Consider the following 22,494-nt stretch of genomic DNA (forward strand, 5'->3'; position numbering starts at 1 on the left):
AAATCGATGCCAATCAAAGAAAAAAAGTCCTACTAGATTTGCTATGCAAAGGAATGATTGCTGACATTACCCATTACGTATTTCACTAAGAAAAACAGCAAAATGAAACCACTATTTTTGGACTTGTCTGGGTTCAACAAGTATTTCATTTTCTTAACGTGGCCTTACCAAACTACGGATCTTTTTGTGAATTGTGTTCAGTATTTCATGTTTTGTTTATTGCTCTGAGATTCATAACGTCAAAGTATACGGAAAAACAGAATTTTTTTGCATTATAGCAGAAAAAGGCCTTAAGAAACCATGGAATGGTTATAGAAGTAGTTTCAGCTTAATAAAAAGAAACCTTGGCTTATTGTGGCAAAGTAACCAAAATTTAAAAACACAAGTTACAAAATATTCCAGAAAGGATTTTTCGGAAATAGCCGCTTTTATTCAGAATAAACAAAGCACTAAATTCAGAAAAATATCATTTAACCCCTCACAACAGGACGCCAAGTCAAAATAAAATAGTACACAAATCATTAAGAAAGGTTTCCAACTGATTCTGATTTGGAAACGGTAGCTATTATTTAGTTTCGACGGAAAGGTTTTTTTCGAAAAGGACTTTGAAACCCCTCAAACGTGATGTGAAATCAAAATAAAAGATACACTACTGAAATTGTCACTGTTGGACACCTTGAAATGAGGTTTTACGGTCTGCTTCTGAAAAATAAGGAAAATCTCATTTTTATATTGGTATCACAGATAATTCTTCTTTTTTAGTTTTATTCCCCCGTGGACATTATCTACGATGGATGGTCTTAGAGAGACATCTAAGAACCCCTATGAAAGCTGATGTTAATTCCCACGTATTGTGTCTGTAATTTGGCATTGATTCGTTTGAGTGCCATTTTTGTTTGGAATTTCTGGAATGGAAAGGGCTAGAAAAATGTTTAGTCTCTTCAAAGAAAGTTACTACTAAGAAAAATTGCTGGAATAGACATAAAATAATTGGTTATATAAACTCAGCACCAGGTGACAAAGTTACATGGAACGAGGAATTTATATATTCGTAAAGTCTTAAACAGACGAATTAGGGCTAGTATGAAAGCAGTAATTGACATCTACCTAGTTTCTGTAAAATAAAGTTGATCACATTTGAGATTTTTAAGAAGAATCACATTTGAATTGTTTTATGGTATGAAAAACAGACACTATCGAATACTATTTCTGCAAGGAACAAGATAATAAAACTTCTAGTTCTTGTTAAGAAAAGTATTGTTAAGTTGAACAGCTAAAATAGACTCGTCCACGATTGGATGAAATGCAAAATCCTCTTGAAACTAAGATCAGGCACGTCTTAGAATAATAAAATATGCTGTACTACCACCTACAATGAAGGGCTCGTAGGACATGAGATTTGTAAGGGGATCAATAGCCTTTTTTTCCACTTGAAAAACCAAAACTGGAGTAAAAAACTGGGATATTAGTATATACTAAGAGCCAAAAAACAAAGTCTTGTTCTAACGATTTTTGTTGAAGTATTGTCCATGTTTCATTCCAAAAATGTATTTTAATGTCTACATTTATTTATGATGGTTTAACGTTAATAATAATATGCAGGGTGCATAAACCCTCTATAATTATTATGTATAAAGGCCGGCCGGTGCATGTTCGTCGGAAAGTTGGAACGAGTTCAGGAGGAAAACTTATGCTACTATTTTATTTTAACAAAAACTCATGTTGATCTTCTTTTGGTATGAATGCGGATGTTAAGCAAGGAAGTTTTGCGGATGGGCTAATGAATTACCTTATCATTACTTAGAATTTAGCAAAAATGTACAAGCAATAATAATAGAGTTCTTGTGATGAAATTAAATGTAGAAATTATAACCTAAAATGAAAAATAATATCAAATCAGCCTTCAGAAAAATAACTGCAATTCACAAGACTCTTAATAATCTTTTACAAACCCTGGTATTTAGCATAGGTTTTAAAATTTCATTAAAAACTGAAAAGAATCTTTTTTAAACTTTCAAATCTAAAGAATTTGAGCTGCTTAAAAGCATTCTAAGATTTTTTTTTTATACTGCAAAAAAAAGGTAAAGTGCTTTATCTGTCTGCTGTTCAAAATGTCTGTGAGAAAACTGTTCTGACAAGAAGAGTTAGCCTGTGACTCTTATTGTACTTCAAGGCCATTTACGACAAATATATAGCTTAATCCCGCTACATTAACGTCTTAACCAATGCAAAACCACTTAAAAAAAATTGGTCATTTTGTGAAATACACTGACAAATCAGTTTATACTTTATTTTGGGTATCTTGACTGTTACTTATGTGTAGAATCAAAAATTAAATTGTAGATTGCGGTGTCCAGCCTTTAGTTCCTCAAGGAAGAATTGTTGGAGGGAAGCAAGCTTCATATGGACGATTTCCGTGGCAAGTCTTAATTAGAGAGTCATCGTGGTTTGGAATATTTACTAAAAACAAATGTGGAGGAGTTCTCATTGCAGACAAATGGGTGATAAGTGCTGCACATTGTCAACCAGGGTGAGTAGCAGTCTTTTAACAAAGGACTAAAAGATCTTATCGTGCATACAGCAAAATTTGAAACAAGAGATCCTAGGACAATATGAAACTGGATTGATTTATTTTTGATAAAGTGTTTAAAAATTCTCTACCAAACTTTAAGCAAAGAGACCATATAAAGCACTTCCTATTTTTTCAATTCTGGATACTGTACATAAGTGAATATTAGCTTACTGTAACTCAAGGCCACCTTCAGTGACTCAGCCCCATGTCTTAAGCTAAAATTAACTGCAAAGTATAGTAAGTTTGAATCATAATTAAAATAAGTAGTTTGAGAGCTGTTAAATTTTTTTTAATAGTACCTTATTTGGGATTAAAAAAATTCTACTACCAATCAGAAAACTGAAACTTGTTGTCCCAAATTTAGGAAGAAGTGAAATATACATCATGTTTAGTAACATCAGATTATAATTACAATCCAAAAGTATTAGGTGTTCACTCAAATCCACGTTTAATTAAAATGGAATAGTTGTGGGCATCAAGTCATGGCAAATTGTAGAAAAAGCCAAAATAGATAGTCCAATTGAGTGAGCAGCAAACCTGGCATTAGTTCCTCCCTTATTAAGATTGTATAAAAAAGAAGTTTGTTCATTTGTTAATAGATATATCTATCTAAAATCCGCCCTTGTGTCATTGCTAGGGAAGTAGAACCAAGCTAGATAGTCATAGAGCTAAGATAGTGATAGAACCTGTAGTTTTCCAAGTGTTTGGTTAATTTGGCTTGAGTAAACGGCGGGAGTATGCGGGTGCCTCTAATTGGATCAATACATGGTTTGTTATCGTTTAGCAAGTCACGCCTGCCTAGAGTCTCAGACAGGTTGACCAAGAATTTAAAATTGACACAGGACCATTAGATTGCCTGAAATGAGAGGTAAACAAGGGACGCTTACCTATGGTCTTAGGCAGGTTGAACCAATAATTTAGAACTGAAACATGACACCATTAATTTGCATAGAATCAGAGGCAAACAAGCGTCTAAAGTCAAAATGGGGCCATTATGCAATGAGTGTCAGCCAAGGCAACACAACCCCAACGCCATAGCTACAGAATTTCCACCGTAGTTTTCATCCAAAGATTCTTGACCTTGGTGCTTAATGGGTGAATATTGCAATAGAAAAATCAAAGTCAAAACAAGGCATGTGCACATTTTACCAGTGGTATTTGATATTAAAATACATGTTATTTACAGATTTTTCACACCACACCATAAGTGACAGATTTGTGGCTAAAATGCAGCATGAGCGTCCTAAGACAATATACAATCTACCTTCTTCGGTTCTTACTATGTCCTTTGATAGCCATCATGGTTTTTATGCACGTACAAGGACTGAGCTTTTTGATTAAAAGTAGACCAAAATTGTTAAGTCTTGAGCCTGTTGTTTAAAATGCCGCTGAATATACCTCAGCTTTCTGAAAATTGAGGTTTTGACCTGAGTGGAAGTGTATTGTGCGGAGGTCTGGGGGGGGGGGTGAGAAAAATGGCTGGGTAGCATATAAATGTAAATGAACCAAACATATTTATCCTAATGTATCTTTAAAAACTAACACGAATTACCGGAAGATCAAACATTTAAACAAAATATCCAGTAGATTATCTATCCCTACAAAATGACAATAAGACACAGTGTAGTCTCTAAATTTAAGCTAAATGTTTTACCAACAAAGCCGCTCTGTTTGAGGCCTAAGTCCCACACATATACAAAAATTACACGTGTTCTCCTTAAAGTCCGTAACGACATTAAAAAGAGAGATTAGAGACATAATAAATCCGGTGATCGAACGTAAAATATACGTAAATAATACTTGATTTAATGGAATCCTGAGTTCACTACTCTTTAAACTGGAACTAAATCCTTTTTTTTTTAATAGAAACAATTTACAAACGGCTTGTTTGGTTAGGAAAACTAAGCCAGTTTTAGCAATTTAAAAGTTTTGCTTTAATTTGTTGTTTTTTGAAACTCCAACGTAAAGGGTATTGCGTTTAAGGGTGGAAGATCCTTGATATGGGGATATTCCTAGCCGAGGAGATGGCACCATACAATTGTAATCTTATTTTCTTTGGCCAAGTGTTCGAGTCCTGTTGTAGCAAATTGAGTCCTAGGCTTAATGTGAGAGTCAGTGGCGGAACTCTACTAGCTGAGCTGAAATTGTATGCAAAGGGTGAAAGCCATTCGTATAATTTTCTGACATTTAGCACTTCATATTTTCGTCAATTTATGTGTGTTTTTGAGTTTTAATTTCATATGATTTCGTGACAACGTCTTAGTATTATAATAGTCGCTGCAAAATCTAGGTCAAAATTGTCACTATGGAAGGTAAGACGGTCTGTTCTTTTTTTTTTTTTTTCATTGCTATTACTGCTGGTTTAATATACCCTTTCACAAGATAAAAGCTTCTAAGACTATGGGGGATTGAAAAAGCCCAAAAAGTTAATTTTGAGCTATAAATGTTTCATTGTTTAAGGCTCTTTTTAAGATAATCCTAAGGTATTAGGTAACCATAACGGGTCCGTGTATAAGGATGAATGTTCTAGTGTTTCTGACATAGAATTTTTGAGGGTTTTTGAATGGAGGAAGTATGAATAATTGTTAGGCTATAGATGCGGGCTCCCAATGTTTCGAGCCGTCCTATTGGTTAGCAGGGTGGGGCTAATTTTTGGGACTTGAACCAGGGAAAGGAAAGAAGAAGAAGATTATGATATACATGACAGTATATAAGAAAATGTTCAAATGATGTCATATGAAATGCTTATATGATATGCTAACATAGTACATGACGTCATTTTTGTTTTTATTTTTGGTGCTTCTTGATTTTTTTGGAACGGAGAATTAGCATCAAAGTTCAATGTTATTGTAGCGTGTTTTAGAATTGAATTGTTATAGAATGTTGCTATATCTTTAGTTTCAATTATAGAATGAGATCCTGCAAAAGCGTTTGCTTCAGAAATGATGTTATTTGTGTTGCTGCTTATTCTACAAAGCTCTTTTCAAATAAAAGGAAAGTCAAATTCAGGAAAGTCGGCCTCCCTTAAGATTTATTTTCTAGACAATTCATACTTTGTGAACAATTCTTTATACGGTTTAATGTTGCTCCTTACTTTCAGTTGAAAAAACCTGTTTTTTATTTAATTTCTGATCGTTTTTTAAATTTTACTAGGAAATCTGACTCTTTCCATGGAAGTCTCTCCATGGGAAAATCCGGCCTCCTCTCAGATTTATTTTCTAGACAATTCATATTTACCGCGGACAATTACCCTTAAAATCTCCACGAGTAAAATTGAGTCAGCAACGAGAAAGCAAACATGAGAAGAATTTTGTATAGGATTTCTGGCAAAATTCCCACAGTGTAAAGTTTCTCCTGAAAAATTAGTAGTATCCCCTCAGTAATTTTAGAAAGACCCATAGCCACTACTCCTTTCTTTCTTTGATGATTTATGATGACGAAGTAGTTTGACGGCGATTCCCGCAAGACCCGGTGTTATTACTTTTCTTCATTACACTGGTGCTTGTTACGTAATACATAATGTTTTCTAAGAGATGCAGGCGTCTGTTACTTAATAAGGGGTGTTTTCTAAGAGATACAGGTAGTTGTTACGTAACAGGGTTTGCTTTCTAAGAGATGTAGGTGTCTGTTACGTAATAGTTTCTTTGATTATTTCAAAAAACCTATAAGGGCAAGGAAAAAACCTTCAGGGTCCCCGCCAAATCATGATTTGATTATGAAATTATAGGTCTTTTAAAACAATCAGAAAAACATTACGTAACAACCACTAGCATCTTTTAGAAAACATCCCCTATAATGTAACAGACACCTGTATCTCTTAGAAAGTATTCCCTAATATGTAACAAGCACCCGCATCTCAAAGAAAATTAATAACACCTGGGTCTTGAGGGAATCTCTGTTAAACTACTTTGTCATCTTAAATCATTAAAGGAAGGAAGGAGTAGTGGCTATGGGTCTGTCTTAAACTATTGAGGGGATACTACTAAAATTCACCCCTTAAAAACTTTCTCCCCATGAAAAATTATCCCCGTGGAAAATCCCACCAGCAGAAAATTCGCCCTCCTCCACCTGAAAAATGTATCCATACTTCCCAATAACAAATACTGCACGCATGCAATGGGCAAACCTTTTAACTTATATACCTTTTCCCTGGGGCGCTGAGGGTTCATGATATCTCCAAAGGCATCTCCAAAAACAATGGGCAAATTTTACAGCTGAAAGATCTTTCCCCTGGGGCTATTTGGGGGTGTGGGGGGTTATTTTATAACCAAAGACAGTGTTACTTGGCCTTTAAACTGTGCAGAACCAAATTGCTAACTTAAAATTTTGATCGGACGATTTTGAGAAAAAGGGCGTGAGTGGGGCCCTAGTTGCCCTCCATTTTTTGTCTCTTAAATAAGTCATTATAACTTTAATTATCGTTAAAATGAATCCTTCATCGTTACTATAGGAGCACTGGATCGCTACTATCACCCCTTTGAAAAAAAACAACAACAACACGCATCCGTGATCTTTGTTCTGGCTAGAAATCCAAAATTCCACATTTTTACAGATAGGAGCCTGAAACAACTACAGAAGGGTTCTCAGATACGCTGAATCTGATGGTATGATTTTCATTAGGATTTTATGACTTTTAAGAGTTGTTTCTCCTCTTCTTTTTAAAATCAGGCAAATTTTCTGAGGATCGTAACTTTTGATGGGTAAGACTAAACTTAATGAAACGTATATATTTGAAATCAGCATATAAAAGCAAATTCTTTCGACTTATCTATTGATACAAAAATTCTGTTTTTTAGACTTTCAATTACTATTGAGCTGGGTCGCTCCTTACTTGCAGTATTTAGCCACGAAATGCTTGATAAATCGTCTCCCGACAACTAGTTTGACACGATTACCCCAATTCCGGGGGGAAAATGAATAAAAAAATTACAACCACACCCTTTTGATGGGGGGAGGGGGCGGAGAGTTCTTTCTCTTATAAAAGTCAGTTAGTTTTTATAGCATTTATATATTGATGGGTAACTTTGAAATTAATGATTTTGAAACGTTTTAAATTGGCATAGTGATTTGGTTTGTATTTATGTTAACATTGTTTTCTAGTTTGTAGATATTTACCCGTGACTTCACATTCTTATCAATTTCGTCGCCTGTTCTGTTTACAACTTATATATTTTAGATTCTTGAGTCAACTCGTTGTGCTTCTTGGAGAGCATGATATAAGTAACAAAGGGAACAAAATATCAACTGAAACTCGAAATGTCAAAAGGGTTATACGACACAAGGATTATGTTGAAAAAACTTTTGAAAACGACTTGGCTTTACTTGAATTGGAGACACCTATTACAAGGAAGCCTAATATTGTTCCCATCTGCCTACCACCAGAAGGTGTCGGGTCATTTGTGAGTAAAAGTGCAATCGTATCTGGATGGGGAAAGTTAAGCGTCAGTAAGTTTCACTTTTGTAATATTCCACAACCTGTTATTTTTATGATTTGAACCTTGTTAGTACTCGTGAAAATAAGGGTTATAAAGTAGAGGAATCAGAATTTTTAAAATCATGGACTTCTTGAATCAGCGGATGAAAACATCCATCTAGAGACAATCGAAAAGCGGCCCTTCCCCCAATAGGTTGGGGTATTTCATAAAGAAAAATTCAAGAGAAATGGAAACTTCCTCGGGAGTGTGTAAAGAGGGCAGTTTTGATAGATTGGGATGGAGGAGTAGCTTGTGAAGCTGTATTGGGCTCTGTTGGCTTGGTGTTCCTTCGATTTGTTAGTATGAATAGCATTTTAAGCCAATAATTTGTATTGATTATATGTACTAAGACCATATTCAGGGAGAGCCCCCACTCCAAAAAAGAAAATCATATAAAGTGAGCACGACTAAATAAATTGTTTAATGAGAATACTTGTTTCGAACCTTTCATGTCAATCGCTAAGAAAATACAATTCCCATTCATAGTAACAAAATTCTCAAAAGAGACCTTTCAAAACACTTATTAGATTAAAAGAACTTTATTTTTTCTGCATTTAAATAATGTGATTGCTGATAATTTTATATTCATGTAGAATTATTTATTAATCAAGTTATTTTTTGGGGGTTTCGGAAAAAAAGGGCAAAAATTTCAAAAAGCGCTAGAACCATCGATCCTTTTGACAAGCTGACAGAGAGAAATTTTTTTAGGAGGCCTGTGCCCTCGTTCTAAAATATTTGTGCTCTTAGGTCCGCTTGACATAAGATGTAAGTTTAGAGCAGTTCGGGAAAAAATTATTTGGACCTTGTTTGGGCCTTATTTTGAGACAGATGGGGCCCTATTTTAATTTATTAAAACATATTTTTTTTATATAATAGGAAGTAGTATCGCCATATGGCTTCTGACCGCAGCCCTATCCCTTCAAATCTCAATTCCAACATTTTCTTTAAGCTTATTGAAGACCCAGCTGTTTTAATCGTCATAGGGACTGTTTTCTAAGAGACGCAGGTGCGTTTTAATTAATTGAGGTTGAGGGCGACGCAATCTTGGGTGACTTTTCTTCAAAATTGAAAAAGATTTCAGTGTGTCAACATCAAAGATACTATTATTTAGTAATGAATGCTTTGAATGGAATTAGGTGTTTACGCGATATATTATATTATTAAGCAAATTCTAGTCGGAAGAACAGGCATACTTTGCAGCAAAAGTGAATATAATGCATATACAAAGATTACACGACGGATTAAATGCATTAGCAAAATATATCGAAGACAATGACCTGGACGAATCTACAAAAAACAGTAAGTTTGTTACTAGTGAGATCTGTTGTTGGTCTCTAATTGATAGTGAAGGTGTCAGGATTAAAAATGAGTGGGTTTGAGAAACAAAATTCATACGGAATCTGGTTACTTTCGAAAAAATTTCTGATTCTAGATTATGATTTTCTAGAATTATCTCTTTATAAAAATATTTTCTCAAAGAATGCTTAAAGATGTAATGAGAAATGAGTCTCTATCATTGGACTATTGCATGAAGCTTTTACGTCATGGCCCAGATGTATTTACTCAATTTATTGGTATATTAATTGAAAGAAAACAAAATGATATTATGATTATACTTTTAACCACTATCTAGACGGCCATTTTGCAAAGCAACAAGAAACAATACGAAAAATCTTGTTTAAACGTGTTTTAAAACGTCACTCCTCCTTCTCCTAGAAGACTTTCATTTTCCCCAGTCACTGCCTTTTTAGTAGAGACACAGTCAACATCGCAACATCGAAAAAGGTTTTACACATGTTGATTATGTTTGTACATATTGGATAGCTGGTCATCCCTTGCGAATTGTACTTTTGTTGATGAATATAATGAATAGTGTAGATTATGCAGCCCATGTAAATTGCATAGAGGATATGAAGTGCAAATTAAAGACTGTAATTCCTGTCTTGAAGAGATTTGTGACTCTCAAATTAGAGGTTTCCTATGCTCCAATTATCACTATAATAAGTATGATCAGTGAGGAAAGACCTACCTTGGCTTGATTGCAAAAACTCGAGACGAGATTTCAGTTTATTTTTAAGAGACTAGTATCGTCTTGGTTTTAAATTGTTTTGGGAAAAAGAACATGGTCTTCGCTTCAGTTATTGGAATAACAATTGAGTCTTGTTTATACGACATCGCTCTGAAGATACAGGCTACTATGTTTATCAGCCTACCAACTTTTATTTGGCTGTTACAGTTAGTGATTCTATATATGAGAATGTAATATTTGACATTGCTTCAAATAAGCAAATTGAAACACATGGATTTTAAAATTTGAATCAGAATAGTATCATGGACTTTATGAAGAGATTAACAAAATTGAAGTTATATTATATTGTAGAAGATGTAATCCTGACTTTGAATGCCAAGATGAATGCAAGTTGAATCCTGACGAGCTGCCGCCGCTTATCGTTTCCGATACTTACCCATACGTGGAAGATAAAAACTAAATGACGCAGAGATTTTGTACACACATGTTTTATTAATAAACCAATTTACAGTTAAAAAATTAACTGAGCCCGTGTCGAAACAAAATGTTTTACACCTAACACCCCCTTTAATCAGCATTATATTTTCTAAAATTACCCTTCCCCTCCCACCTCTTAAAACAAATCCTTTTTTAAACTTTATTACACTTAAATCTAAATTTTCTATAAATAAAACAACTGACCCGCTCCAATTTTCATTGTGATTTTCTATCCTATTAAAAATACTACCCACCCAATCCGAGAAAACGCCCTAAAAATTGTACATGTACAGGTGAAGCTTCCGTATTTCTGTTTGTAGTTAATGTGAGTACATAACTCACATTATAACTCATAGTCTTTTCGTTTAATTTTTTTAGCACGATAGATGCTTTAATACTGTTTATAATCCCCCCTTCCGGCTCCCAAATGTGGTTTTCGAGAAGTGCCCGAATCTTGTTGACGTAGGAGTGTCCTATGTCTAACAGATCCGTATATATACTACCACTTAAAAGAGCGTTGAAAGGGTTCCCAAACACATCTCTAAAACATAAATATTCCGCAAAGCGGTATCTGCTAAACGCAATTTGGGCATTACACGGATTGAGCCACTTACACTTTGTTCTGGTACCTCCATATCACTGTGACGGGTGGGTACCGGCTCATCTAGCACCCTCTTGACCTCACTTGCTGGCACTTGTTCTAATAAATTGTCCATAAATTCAGCGTTGAGGCCAAGATCCCCCATGAAGCTGTCTAAATCAAAGTTGGAGAAAGTATATTAATAGGGCTCAGCCGCTATAATTACCCCTACGTTCACCATTTTTAGGGAGCTTACATAGATTGTCACAAAATTTTGTAGGCACCTGGTGTAGGTATACCAGCCTAGAAAATAATGAGAGCATATTAACTCATTGAAACGGCTTATCATATCAAAAGGAAATTTCAGGGGCATCATGAGTGAGATGTTCAATTGACAAAAGGCAAAATGTACCCGTTACTACTGTGGTTAATACTGCTGCTACTACTGTTACTACTAATAATTATATACTATTACTGCTACTTGTGTTCCAACTACTACCACTACTACTATGATACTATTGCAATTAAGACTACACGTATGAGGGTGAAAATTTCACAGAATGCTGTAGAAAATTTGAACTAAATCAAAACACACAATGCGCATGCAGATTGTCAAAAGGGTTTGATTTTAAGAATTGATCTGGGTATTAAGTTGAAACTTTTGGAGAATAATTAAATGGAAAGATCTATTGAAAGAGGTAATATATGCATGTCACTACTAACACAAATACCACTTCTATTCTTACTCATGCTACTACTGCTACTAAACTAGTCCAACTATTACTTCAATTGCAACAACTTGTAAGGCTTAGAGTATTAAGGGGAAGGGGGCGTCATAAGGGTGTGGAAAGTGTCTATCAACGATGGTTTTGGTACGGCTTAAGGTTGTCAAGGTGAAACTCCTGAGGCATCATGATGGTCAATTTACCAAAAGGCAATATGCACATGGTACTACTGCTATTAATACTGCTGCTACTACTACTAATACAACACTAACACTGTTTCTACTATCACCGAAACTTCTCTGTGATAATAGTACTACTAAGGCTAAGTTTTTGAAAGAAAAATTTCAGGAATATTGATGGCAAATTCGAACTAAGAAAAGACACAATGTGCATTTAGATTATAAAAAAAGCGTATCTTAAGAATTGATTTGTGTATTAAGTTGGAAATTTCAGAGATACTTAGAGGGAAAGATCAATAGACCAAAAGGCAATATGTCCACTACTACTAATACTACTGCTACAGCAAAATTTACTAGTTCTGCTAAAGCAAGCTTGGCACGTGAAGATTTTTCCAACTGTCAATGTTAGAATGAAAGTTAACAAATTGAAAAACGTTGAAAAAGATAGAATGTTACCAAATCCTACAATGGCAGAAGAAATAGCCGAGGAAGCTGCTCAAAGAGTTAATGCCAAAAGGTTTGCGGCTAAAGAACACAAAACCGCGCAGTTAGATGTAGATCAACCTGGACAGCGAGAGTCAAAACGCATCAAAACTGAAAATGATAGCGATGATGATTGGGTTTGGGATTTTGACTTGGATAAGGTCATCAATGCCTACCAGATTTTAGTTAAAAAAACAAAGGTTCGGCGATATGTATTTACGTCTGAAAAATAAAGAAGAAAAAGAAAACTGAAACTAAAAATGTAAAAACTGGGAATTGCATAAATATTTCAAAATATTTTGACAATAGATTAAAGCAATTCGAAAACCTTAAAACAGATACTTAAAATTTTGAGGTTTATTATAAATTGTTGAGCTTTAGCAAGCTTGGCACGTGAAGATTTTTCCAACTGTCAATGTTAGAATGAACATTAACAAATTGAAAAACATTGAAAAAGATAGAATGTTACCAAATCCTACAATGGCAGAAGAAACAGCTGAGGAAGCTGCTCAAAGAGTTAATGCCAAAAGGCTTGCGGCTAAAGAACGCAAAACTGCGCAGTTAGATGAAGATCAACCTAGACAGCGAGAGTCAAAACGTATCAAAACTGAAAATGATAGCGATGATGATTGGGTTTGGGATTTTGACTTGGATAAGGTCATCAATGCCTACCAGATTTTAGTTAAAAAAAACAAAGGTTCGGCGATATGTATTTACGTCTGAAAAATAAAGAAGAAAAAGAAAACTGAAACTAAAAATGTAAAAACTGGGAATTGCATAAATATTTCAAAATATTTTGACAATAGATTAAAGTAATTCGAAAACCTTATAACAGATACTTAAAATTTTGAGGTTTATTATCAATTGTTAAGCTTTAGTATGCTTGGCACGTGAAGATTTTTCCAACTGTCAATGTTAGAATGAACATTGACCGACAGACCGACAGAATTTGCGATTGCTATATGTCACTTGGTTAGTACCAAGTGCCATAAAAAGGTAAGAAACTAAAAAGAAAAAAAGCTAAAAAAACTAAAAAAGCTGCAAAACTAAAAAAAAGAAAAACTAAAAAAGAAACTATATCTATGTCTATATATATATATAAATAAGTTGTATGTCTGTTGATTGACGTCATGTTTGTGTGTCAACTGATGTCATGTTTGTCGACTGACGTCATTATGAGGATTGAGCATTATTCTGTCATGAAGTTGTTTGTCGACTGACGTCATGTTTGTCGACTGACGAAATTACAGACGGGGACACCGGGACACAAATAACGACCGGGATACAGGGAATATAAATTACGAACGGGACACGGGGACACAACTACAACAGGGACACCGGGGGGCACAGGATATATAAAATGACGACCGGGGCATCATATATAAATGACGACCGGGGCACAGGGAATGTTCGATTAGCAATCATCATCAACAAAGCTCAAGGACAATCATTAGAATAATGAGGTATAGATCTGAATACGGATTGTTCTCCCCATGGACAATTATATGTTGCATGTTCAAGAGTCGGCAAAGCTGACAATCTATTTATATGCACAGACAATGGGACAGCGAAGAATTTTGTATATTCGCAAATTTTACATGGTTAAAAACATATATATATATATATATATATATATATATATATATATATATATATATATATATATATATATATATATATATATATATATATATATATATATATAAATATATATGTATATATATATATATATATATATATATATATATATATATATATATATATATATATATATATATATATATATATATATGTATAAATCTATATTCACAGGTGGGACACAGGGACACAACTACAAAATTACGACCGGGACACAGGGAATATACAACTACAACAGGGACGCCGGGGGACACAAGGGGATATATAAATGACGACGGGGACACAGGGAATGTTCGATTTGCAATCACCATCAACAAAGCTCAAGGGCAATCATTAGAATAATGAGGTATAGATCTGAATACGGATTGTTTTTCCCATGGACAATTATATATTGCATGTTCAAGAGTCGGTAAACCTGACAATCTATTTATATGCACAGACAATGGGACAGCGAAGAATGTTGTATATTCGCAAGTTTTACGTAGTTAAAAACATATATATATATATATATATATATATATATATATATATATATATATATATATATATATATATATATATATATATATATATATATATATCTATCTATATTCACAGGTGGGACACAGGGACACAACTACAATGGCACGTAACGACTTACACACGCGGGGGGGCTTGGGGGGGGCGCGAAGCGCCCCCACCAACTAGGTGTTGTGGTGGCGCGAAGCGCCACCCCAACAGCTAGTATGTAATAAAAACATGAGAATACAAAAGTTCTTTACGTAAGCTAATTTATAAGTTACGTATATCCTTTACTTATAAAAAGATTCATAGAAAATGAAAAGTTCTAGTTGCCTTTTGAATTAACCGAAAATCAGAAGGCAACTAGGCTTCCTCCCTCGCTCTTTTTTTCTCAAAATCATTCGATCAAAATTATGAGAAAGCCATTTAGCCAAAAAAAAATAAATATACAAATTTCGTTTTAATTATTCCTCTGCGGAGAGCCAAAATCAAAACATGCATTGATTCAAAAACGTTCAGAAATTAAATAAAAAAACAAGTTTTTTAAATGAAAGTAAGGAGCGACATTAAAACTTAAAACGAACAGAAATTACTCCGTATATGAAAGGGGCTTTTCCTTCTCAACGCCCCGCTCTTTACGCTAAAGTTTTTTATTGTTTTGAAATGTAGAGTTAAGAGAAAGAGTCAAACTTTAGCGTAAAGAGCGGGGCGTTGAGAAGGAAAAGCCCCTTTCATATACGGAGTAATTTCTGTTCGTCTTAAGTTTTAATGTCGCTCCTTACTTTCATTTAAAAAACTTGTTTTTTTATTTAATTACAATAAATAACTGAGTCAACCTAAAAAAAAACAACAAAAATTAACGTGAGTGGGGCTCAAAATCCCTATACCTTCCCAAGGCCAGAACATAATTTGTACTTTACTGAAAAAATAATTTTTAAATGTTTTCATTTTTATAACTTAGGGGGGTCGCAAATATCAGCATATGTACATTAAACTGACAATGTAAATTCATTTGTATTTTTTTAGTAACGTGATATAAATCTCCAAAATTTCAATGTATGTAATTTATAGAAGAAAATTACATAATGTATTCATTACGCAACAAAGAATCTTTTGACAAAAAGCTCAGGATCGAGTAGGGGGTCGCAAAAATCTAAAAACTAGGATTTTGCGGAAGTTATGTATTACTCAGCTGGGGAAAAAGGGTAAAAGAAAAGGAGGAAACCAGACAAATCATGATAGAAAACTGAAACCCTAGGGAGCAAAAAGAGGAGGCTGATAAGATAACCAGAGTAAGAAAGAAAAGGGTTGACAGAGTAGCCAAGAAACAAAAAGAAGAGGTGGACAGAGACGATATTGTTCAGTTTTGAACGTCTAAACTCCAGTTTACGGTAGATAATGTTCTTATAAATTATATCGCTTCTTGTAGGCTTGTACAGAATGTTAAAGGCTTTATTTAACTTTAGTAGAAATTCTCTTTATGTTTTTTGAAAGTCTCTTATATGATGCTCTTGTAAAAATGATTTTTTTTAATTTTTATCGGATTACTTGTATTTATTATAGGTCGTGTAATATCTTGCGCCAATCTTAGGCTCGAAAGGGTCAGCCATTAAAAAAAAGAAGACTATTGGAAAGCTGTTAATACCTTAAAGTGTATAATATTGAAACTTTCTGGAAGCTATTTATTTTGATTATTAGGTAGCAGTAAATAAACACATAGATAATTTGTTGTTTTGAATTATAGGTGGACCCACGCCAACCGTTTTACAAGAAGTAGATGTTCCGATAATGACTAACTCAGAGTGTCACGATATGTTTCAGAAGGCTGGTCATACGAAAAAAGTTTTAGACAGCTTTCTTTGTGCGGGTTATCCAGAAGGCCTTAAAGACTCCTGTGAGGTATACCTCAATTTCTATATCTTTTTATCAAATAATTGGATCGGTTGCTGAAATTCAGACTGGGACCGCTTAAAAAAAGGAGCGGGACTTTGTTTATTAACAAAGAGGGCATTAAGGAAAGGTGAACGAATGAAGATAAAGTCACAGGAAACAATGTAGGAAATAGCCGGATAACTAAGAGGATTATTAAATAGGAAGGAATAAACAAATTATGTAATAATAAAGTTGTAAGTTTTAAAAGTGTGATTTTGAAAATATTTTGGATACAATGCTAGAGATTCGAAGATGTAACTACCGAATATAATTTTTGGTGAATAGGTGGTATCTTGTGATTATGGTATCAATTAAGCCTCTATAGAAGATAGAGAAAGTGAAAGTTGGTTTCTTTTTCATTAGGATTTTTATTCCTTTCGGCTTTCTTAATTCATTATTCATAGTAATTTTTACTGATTTTAGAATTTGATGTTGGACTTTTCTTAACTTCACATAACTGAAAAACCAAACAAGGTCAATACCTTCGAAAGGGGCATCAATTCACTATGCATAAAAGATAAAATACCTGAGTACCTTAAGCATGTTAATCCTCAAAACTATCCTCAGATAATTTCTCTTAGAAAATATCTACAAAAATATCTATCATTAAAAAAGCAACTTAAAATTGTAATTTTTTTCAGATAAAAGTAAGGAATGAAATAAAAGCTTAAAATAAATAGAGAAATATCTGTATGTGAGGATATATCTCACTTTCTTCTTTAGTTTTAATTCATGAGGCGTCAAATCAGAAATTTCGTTTTATTCCTTAGTGTCAAGTCATGGGGTGACAAATCAGCAATTTTAGATGAATTAAGGAATTCTGGCGTGAATTTAATTCCTCCTTCCTATCTATCCTTTAAATGCACTAAAATAATACGTTCCTCATTCCATTGTAATTGTTAAAATATCTAAATTAAGTAATAGGGTATTTATCGCGTTTTATTTACTTTCAAGTCACAATTTTGTTTGCAATTAAATATAGTTTTTCTGTTTCTTGTTCCAAGTCTTTTTCTTTAGCTGTTCTGATTCTTCTGTCATCTTGTATAATTTTGCTCAAGTCATAAAAACTAAGATCCAACTCCTTCTTCTGTTTATTCTTCAGAGACTCAGTTCCTTTGTTCCATTAAAATTTTACTTTGTATTGTAAATGCCGATTTCCTTGTGCATTATTTTCGTTTACAAATCAATGTGATTTTCACTATTTCCTGTTCCATGTTTTAATTTTGCTTTGTCATCTAACAGGAGTTTTTGCTGTCTTTTGTTCCTTACCTTTTTCTTTAACTATTCAGTCATTTGTCATCATGTGTAATTTTGCATGCGGCATAGGTACTAAAAACGATACAATCACTCTGGACCTCCATAATTTTCAAGAACGTAAATGATGTAATTTATTCTCTCGAAATATATGCATAAAATAAAATGTCGATTTATATGATGTACTTGACTTTAATCAATGTTCTTGTCTGCTGATATCAGTAATTTTGTAAAATAACTTTTCCACTGGATATTTTTCTTTTTTCAGCAATTTACCACTGTCACGCAAATGCAGGTCCTCAGTGTACCACAAGTCCTTTAACCAGTTAAAATGATAGGTTTTAGACATCTCTTAAACTTATGCTTAAGGAATGAGCTGATAGTTCATACATCCATGTGCATTTGTATATTTGTATTATGTGTATTACAATAATTATAACATAAAATACTCATTCACAGTAAGAAAACATATCTGCCAAAAATAGCCAAATATTTGACTTTCTGCTTTTACTTTTTTTTGTATATTTCTAAGAATACAAATAATTTTTGCTAACGTGTCAGGCTCTTAAATTTTAACGTGGTTAATACCATTATTGCTGCAGATGCAATCTATATTAGTAACTAAATTTTTTTCCAGGGAGATAGTGGAGGTCCACTGCAAATGAAAAGCGAAGATGGTAGATGGATTCTAGTCGGTACCGTATCTCACGGTATTAAATGTGCATATCCTAATTTACCCGGTGTTTACATGAGAATGACTTATTATAAGCCATGGATATCAAGAGTGACTGGTACACATTTCCCATAGCCCTGTTCCAAACTGTGATTTAGAACATTTACTGCCATTTAAATTATTTAAACCAGTGAATTACTTTTCAACTATGCTTTTCCCCACCTAAGGCTAAATAGGTGGCTTTTAAGGATATTAGGTGTCCGCATAGATGCTAAAACTTTTATTACAAATTATTCAAACCAGTGATATACCCCTTAAACCAACGTTTTTACAAGTACTTTTTTTTTTAAATTCATATGTATTTGTAGATGGAAACAATAGTAAGAAAGTTAGCTCTTTTTCGAAGTTTTTGTGTAAAAAGTTTGTATACTATGTGTAAATAAAAGTATTTTACTTTATTAAAAACAGGAAGGGATATTTTAGTCCTCATTATAGTCAACGAAATAGCTTTTATTGCATTTAATTGCTAATTAAAAGCTGTGGGGCCCTATTTAAGGGCGGAATCCAGGAGGTCCATCAAAACATTAAAGTCTTAATTTTTTTTGGTTTTTTGTCACTTTCCTTCGAATAAAGTGGAAGCAGACTATCTTCTATCCCAATAACTTGTCTAAGCATAAATTAAAATTCGATTTGCTTAAACTAAAATGTGGACACTTACCATATCTAAGCTTTGGTCTTCAAAAATGGTTTATTAACGAATCGACTAAACTTAAAACTTAAACATTAGGCTAAACATTTATATTATTCTATAGAAGTTTTGTTTTAGTAAGAACAGGAGTTAAAATTATAGAAAAAGTGTATTGAAAACTAATAATAGAACACTAAATACAAGAAAACTAGTAAAATTTACATCAATATCAATCTTAGGTCTGTATCAGGAGTAAAAAAGTTAGTACAGCCAAAATTGTAACGTGCGAAAATGCTTGCATAATAATTCTTTGTTTTCTGTTATCAGGGTTGTAAAGATAGCTAGCAACCTACTAAGAGACGACCAAGTCCCATCAGAGGCAACGCTATAGCATAGCCTATAGTAAAGGCCATACAGCTCCAAAATGTTTTATTATTATTATTACTTTCTTCCCAGAGGCACTTCAAATGAAGGAGTGGTCCTATAAACTTCAGAGAGGGATCATTTGAATGGAAATCAGAAGTTCTAATGCCCACTTTAAGAGTCAATTGATCGTAGAGCAACTAGCCTTTTCCGCGCTTTTTTCTCCCAAATGTTTCCGATAAAAATTTTTAGATATCCATTTTGTTAAAAATAGTTCAAAGATCAGATAAAAAAAATTCCGGAGTAGAAACAACTCCCCAGAGTAAGGAGGCAGGCGTTGTTAAAGGTTTTTATGTAAGGGGTGAGCTTATAAACATCAAATATGGCTCATTTGATTGGAAATTGAAAATTCTAGTTACTTTTATATGAGTAAAAAAGAATTGAAGGGTATCTACCCCCCCCCCCTCCACACACACACACCCTATTTTCTCAAATGAATCCGATCCAAATTTTGAGATCGCCGTTTTGTTCGAAATAGAACAAAGATCATATAACAAACCCTCTAGGGATAATACAGCCTCCCAAAAATTTGGGAGCAAGTGTTGTGAATTATGCCCCTGAGGTCTTTGTATTTTCAAATGCATCCAATAAAAATTTTGCGATTTTAATTTTGTTCAAAACAGTTTAAAGATAATATAACACAAACTCCAGGGTTAACACAACCCCCAAGAGTCCGGGGGCAAGTGTTGTAAGTTATGTACCAGGGGCATATAAGGTTCTTATCTAAGGGGTGGTCGTATAAAATTTAGAAGTGGCTCACTTAATTGGAAATTGAAAGTTTTAGTTACTTTTTTAAGAGTTATAAGTGAAAGGAGGGCATATATCCCCCCTCATACAAACCCCATTTTTCACAAACGCATTCAATCAAAATTTTGAGATAGCCATTTTGTTTGAAATAGTCCAACGATCAGACAAAAACACTTTGGGGTTAACATACCCCCTCAGAGCCCAGGGGAAGGGTTGTAATTCATCCCCGGTGGTATATGAAGACTTCATGGAAAAGGTAAACTTCGTAGGGCAGTCAAATGATTAGAGACTGTAAGTTCTAGTTTCTGTTTTGAGAGTCAAAAATAATCTGATGGCAAATAGCCCCCCCCCCAACCTTCTTTTTTCCTAATTCGTCCGGTCGACTTTTTGAAACTTTCATCTTGTCAAAAATAGACCAAAGGTCATATAATAAAAACTCTGGGATTCACACAGCCTTTCAGACTCGAGGGCAAGTGTTGTAAATTATGCCCCGGGGCAGATAAGGTTTTTATGGAAATAATTATCGTATAGGCCTTTGGAAGGGGCTCATTCTATTGGAAATTGAAAATTCTAGTTCCCTTTTTTAAGTCAAAAGGGACCAGAGGGCAATTATTTCCCCTGCTCTCTTTCCACCAAATCCATCCTATTTTGCTATTTTGTTAAAATAAGTTGAAAGATCAGCCAACAAAAACTCCAGGGTCAATATAACCCCCAGAGTCCGGGGTAAGTGTTGCATGGCATGCCCTGGGGGCATTTAACGTTCTTTTGCAATGGTTTCGAAAATAGTTCAAAGATCAGATAAGCCTAACCCCCACCCCCACTCAAAAACTTATCAAAGATATTTTTTCAAAAAGTTAAGGGAGCTGACACCTTTATTTCTCTGCATCGATCGACCCTTCCCCCAAAAAAACATTTTATTCCAACTTTTCGACTTTTTATTCCCAAAATTATAGCAACTTACCTCTGGCCCTCTATTTCCCGACCCCCCTCCCCAAAAAAAAGAACACAACTTATTAACAATATTTTGTTCATAAGCTTGTGGGATCGGACCCCTGGTTCTCCATGATCCGATACCCCTTCCTACCCGAAAAAATTATCAATGATAAAGCAAGGGAGTTGATCCCTGGCTCTCCCTCCATGACCTGACCCACCTTACCTCCCCCCCCCCAAAAAAAACGTATTAACGATATTTTATTCCAAAAATAGTTGGAGAAAACCCTTGGCCGTCCCTTGATGGCCCCAACGCCCCACCCAACCCAAAAAGAGTTTTCCACGATATTTTATTACAAAAATCAAGGGAATTCAGTTTAATTTTAGTAACTCTTTCCAAATCTATTCAAGACACCTACATAATAATAGTAATAATAAAAATAATTTATTTGTTACGCGTTTGTTTTGACAATTTAGGCAGAGTAAAAACACCAAAGAAAGAAAAACAAAATAACACAGACAATGCAATCAATACAGTCTAATCAAAGGGTGGTAAGGACCCAAGCGTTGACAGACCTTAGCACCTAATCTAGCATAGTGTATTTTTTATACAAAAATAATATCAGTGACAGAAAACTTTCAAATAATCTTCCGATTTCTATAAGAACGCGGCAGATACAATAAATATTTGCAGTAACGAAAATACAGAACTCTCATACTTTGCAAATCTCGATTATTAAAAAACGGGTGCAAACCGGAAAGAAACAATATAGAGCGATCGCAATATGTAGAATAAAGTCTGGATAAAGCCTTTCGCGAAAATCTACCTCGGTTCGGAACAATTTTTGCGTACCCAATTTTAAGCTTACTTTTAATATCATTCAACCCACAAGATCGAAAAGCCGATAAAGATGAACAAATACTATTGCCAAGCCACCGAATTGAAGAAACGGGCTTAACTGAAAAAGAACCACAAGCATGATCACTACTTTGATGTTGAGCATTAAAACTAAATATTAACATTTTCAATATTACTTTTGAGGCCAATTTCCTCAAAAGACGCAGAAACAAGCTGGGTCGACTTAATTATCCTAGATTTAGTGCGCCTGATCAAAAGTAAATCATCTGTATATTCAATATATGTAAGATTAGTTAGACCTAAGAAACATGATGGATTAATACGTGGCAA

At 34.1% G+C, this 22,494-nt stretch overlaps 1 protein-coding gene across 5 annotated transcripts in view; it reads left to right on the top strand.

The window, feature by feature from the left end:
• The window catches only part of LOC136035406 (serine protease filzig-like), a 71,490-nt gene extending 52,508 nt beyond the window's left edge, over positions 1-18,982 (top strand). For all 5 annotated transcript variants that reach the window (XM_065717191.1, XM_065717194.1, XM_065717195.1 and 2 more), the window contains 4 exons: positions 2,344-2,530; positions 7,749-8,017; positions 16,403-16,557; positions 18,482-18,982. In XM_065717191.1, coding sequence (XP_065573263.1) covers positions 2,344-2,530; positions 7,749-8,017; positions 16,403-16,557; positions 18,482-18,652 — 782 coding nt within the window. In that variant the 3' untranslated portion in view covers positions 18,653-18,982. The remainder of the gene's footprint in view (positions 1-2,343; positions 2,531-7,748; positions 8,018-16,402; positions 16,558-18,481) is intronic.
• The last annotated feature ends 3,512 nt before the right edge of the window (positions 18,983-22,494 follow it).

This window comes from Artemia franciscana, chromosome 14 (genome assembly GCF_032884065.1).
Source record: "Artemia franciscana chromosome 14, ASM3288406v1, whole genome shotgun sequence".
Taxonomy (NCBI): Eukaryota; Metazoa; Arthropoda; class Branchiopoda; order Anostraca; family Artemiidae; genus Artemia; species Artemia franciscana.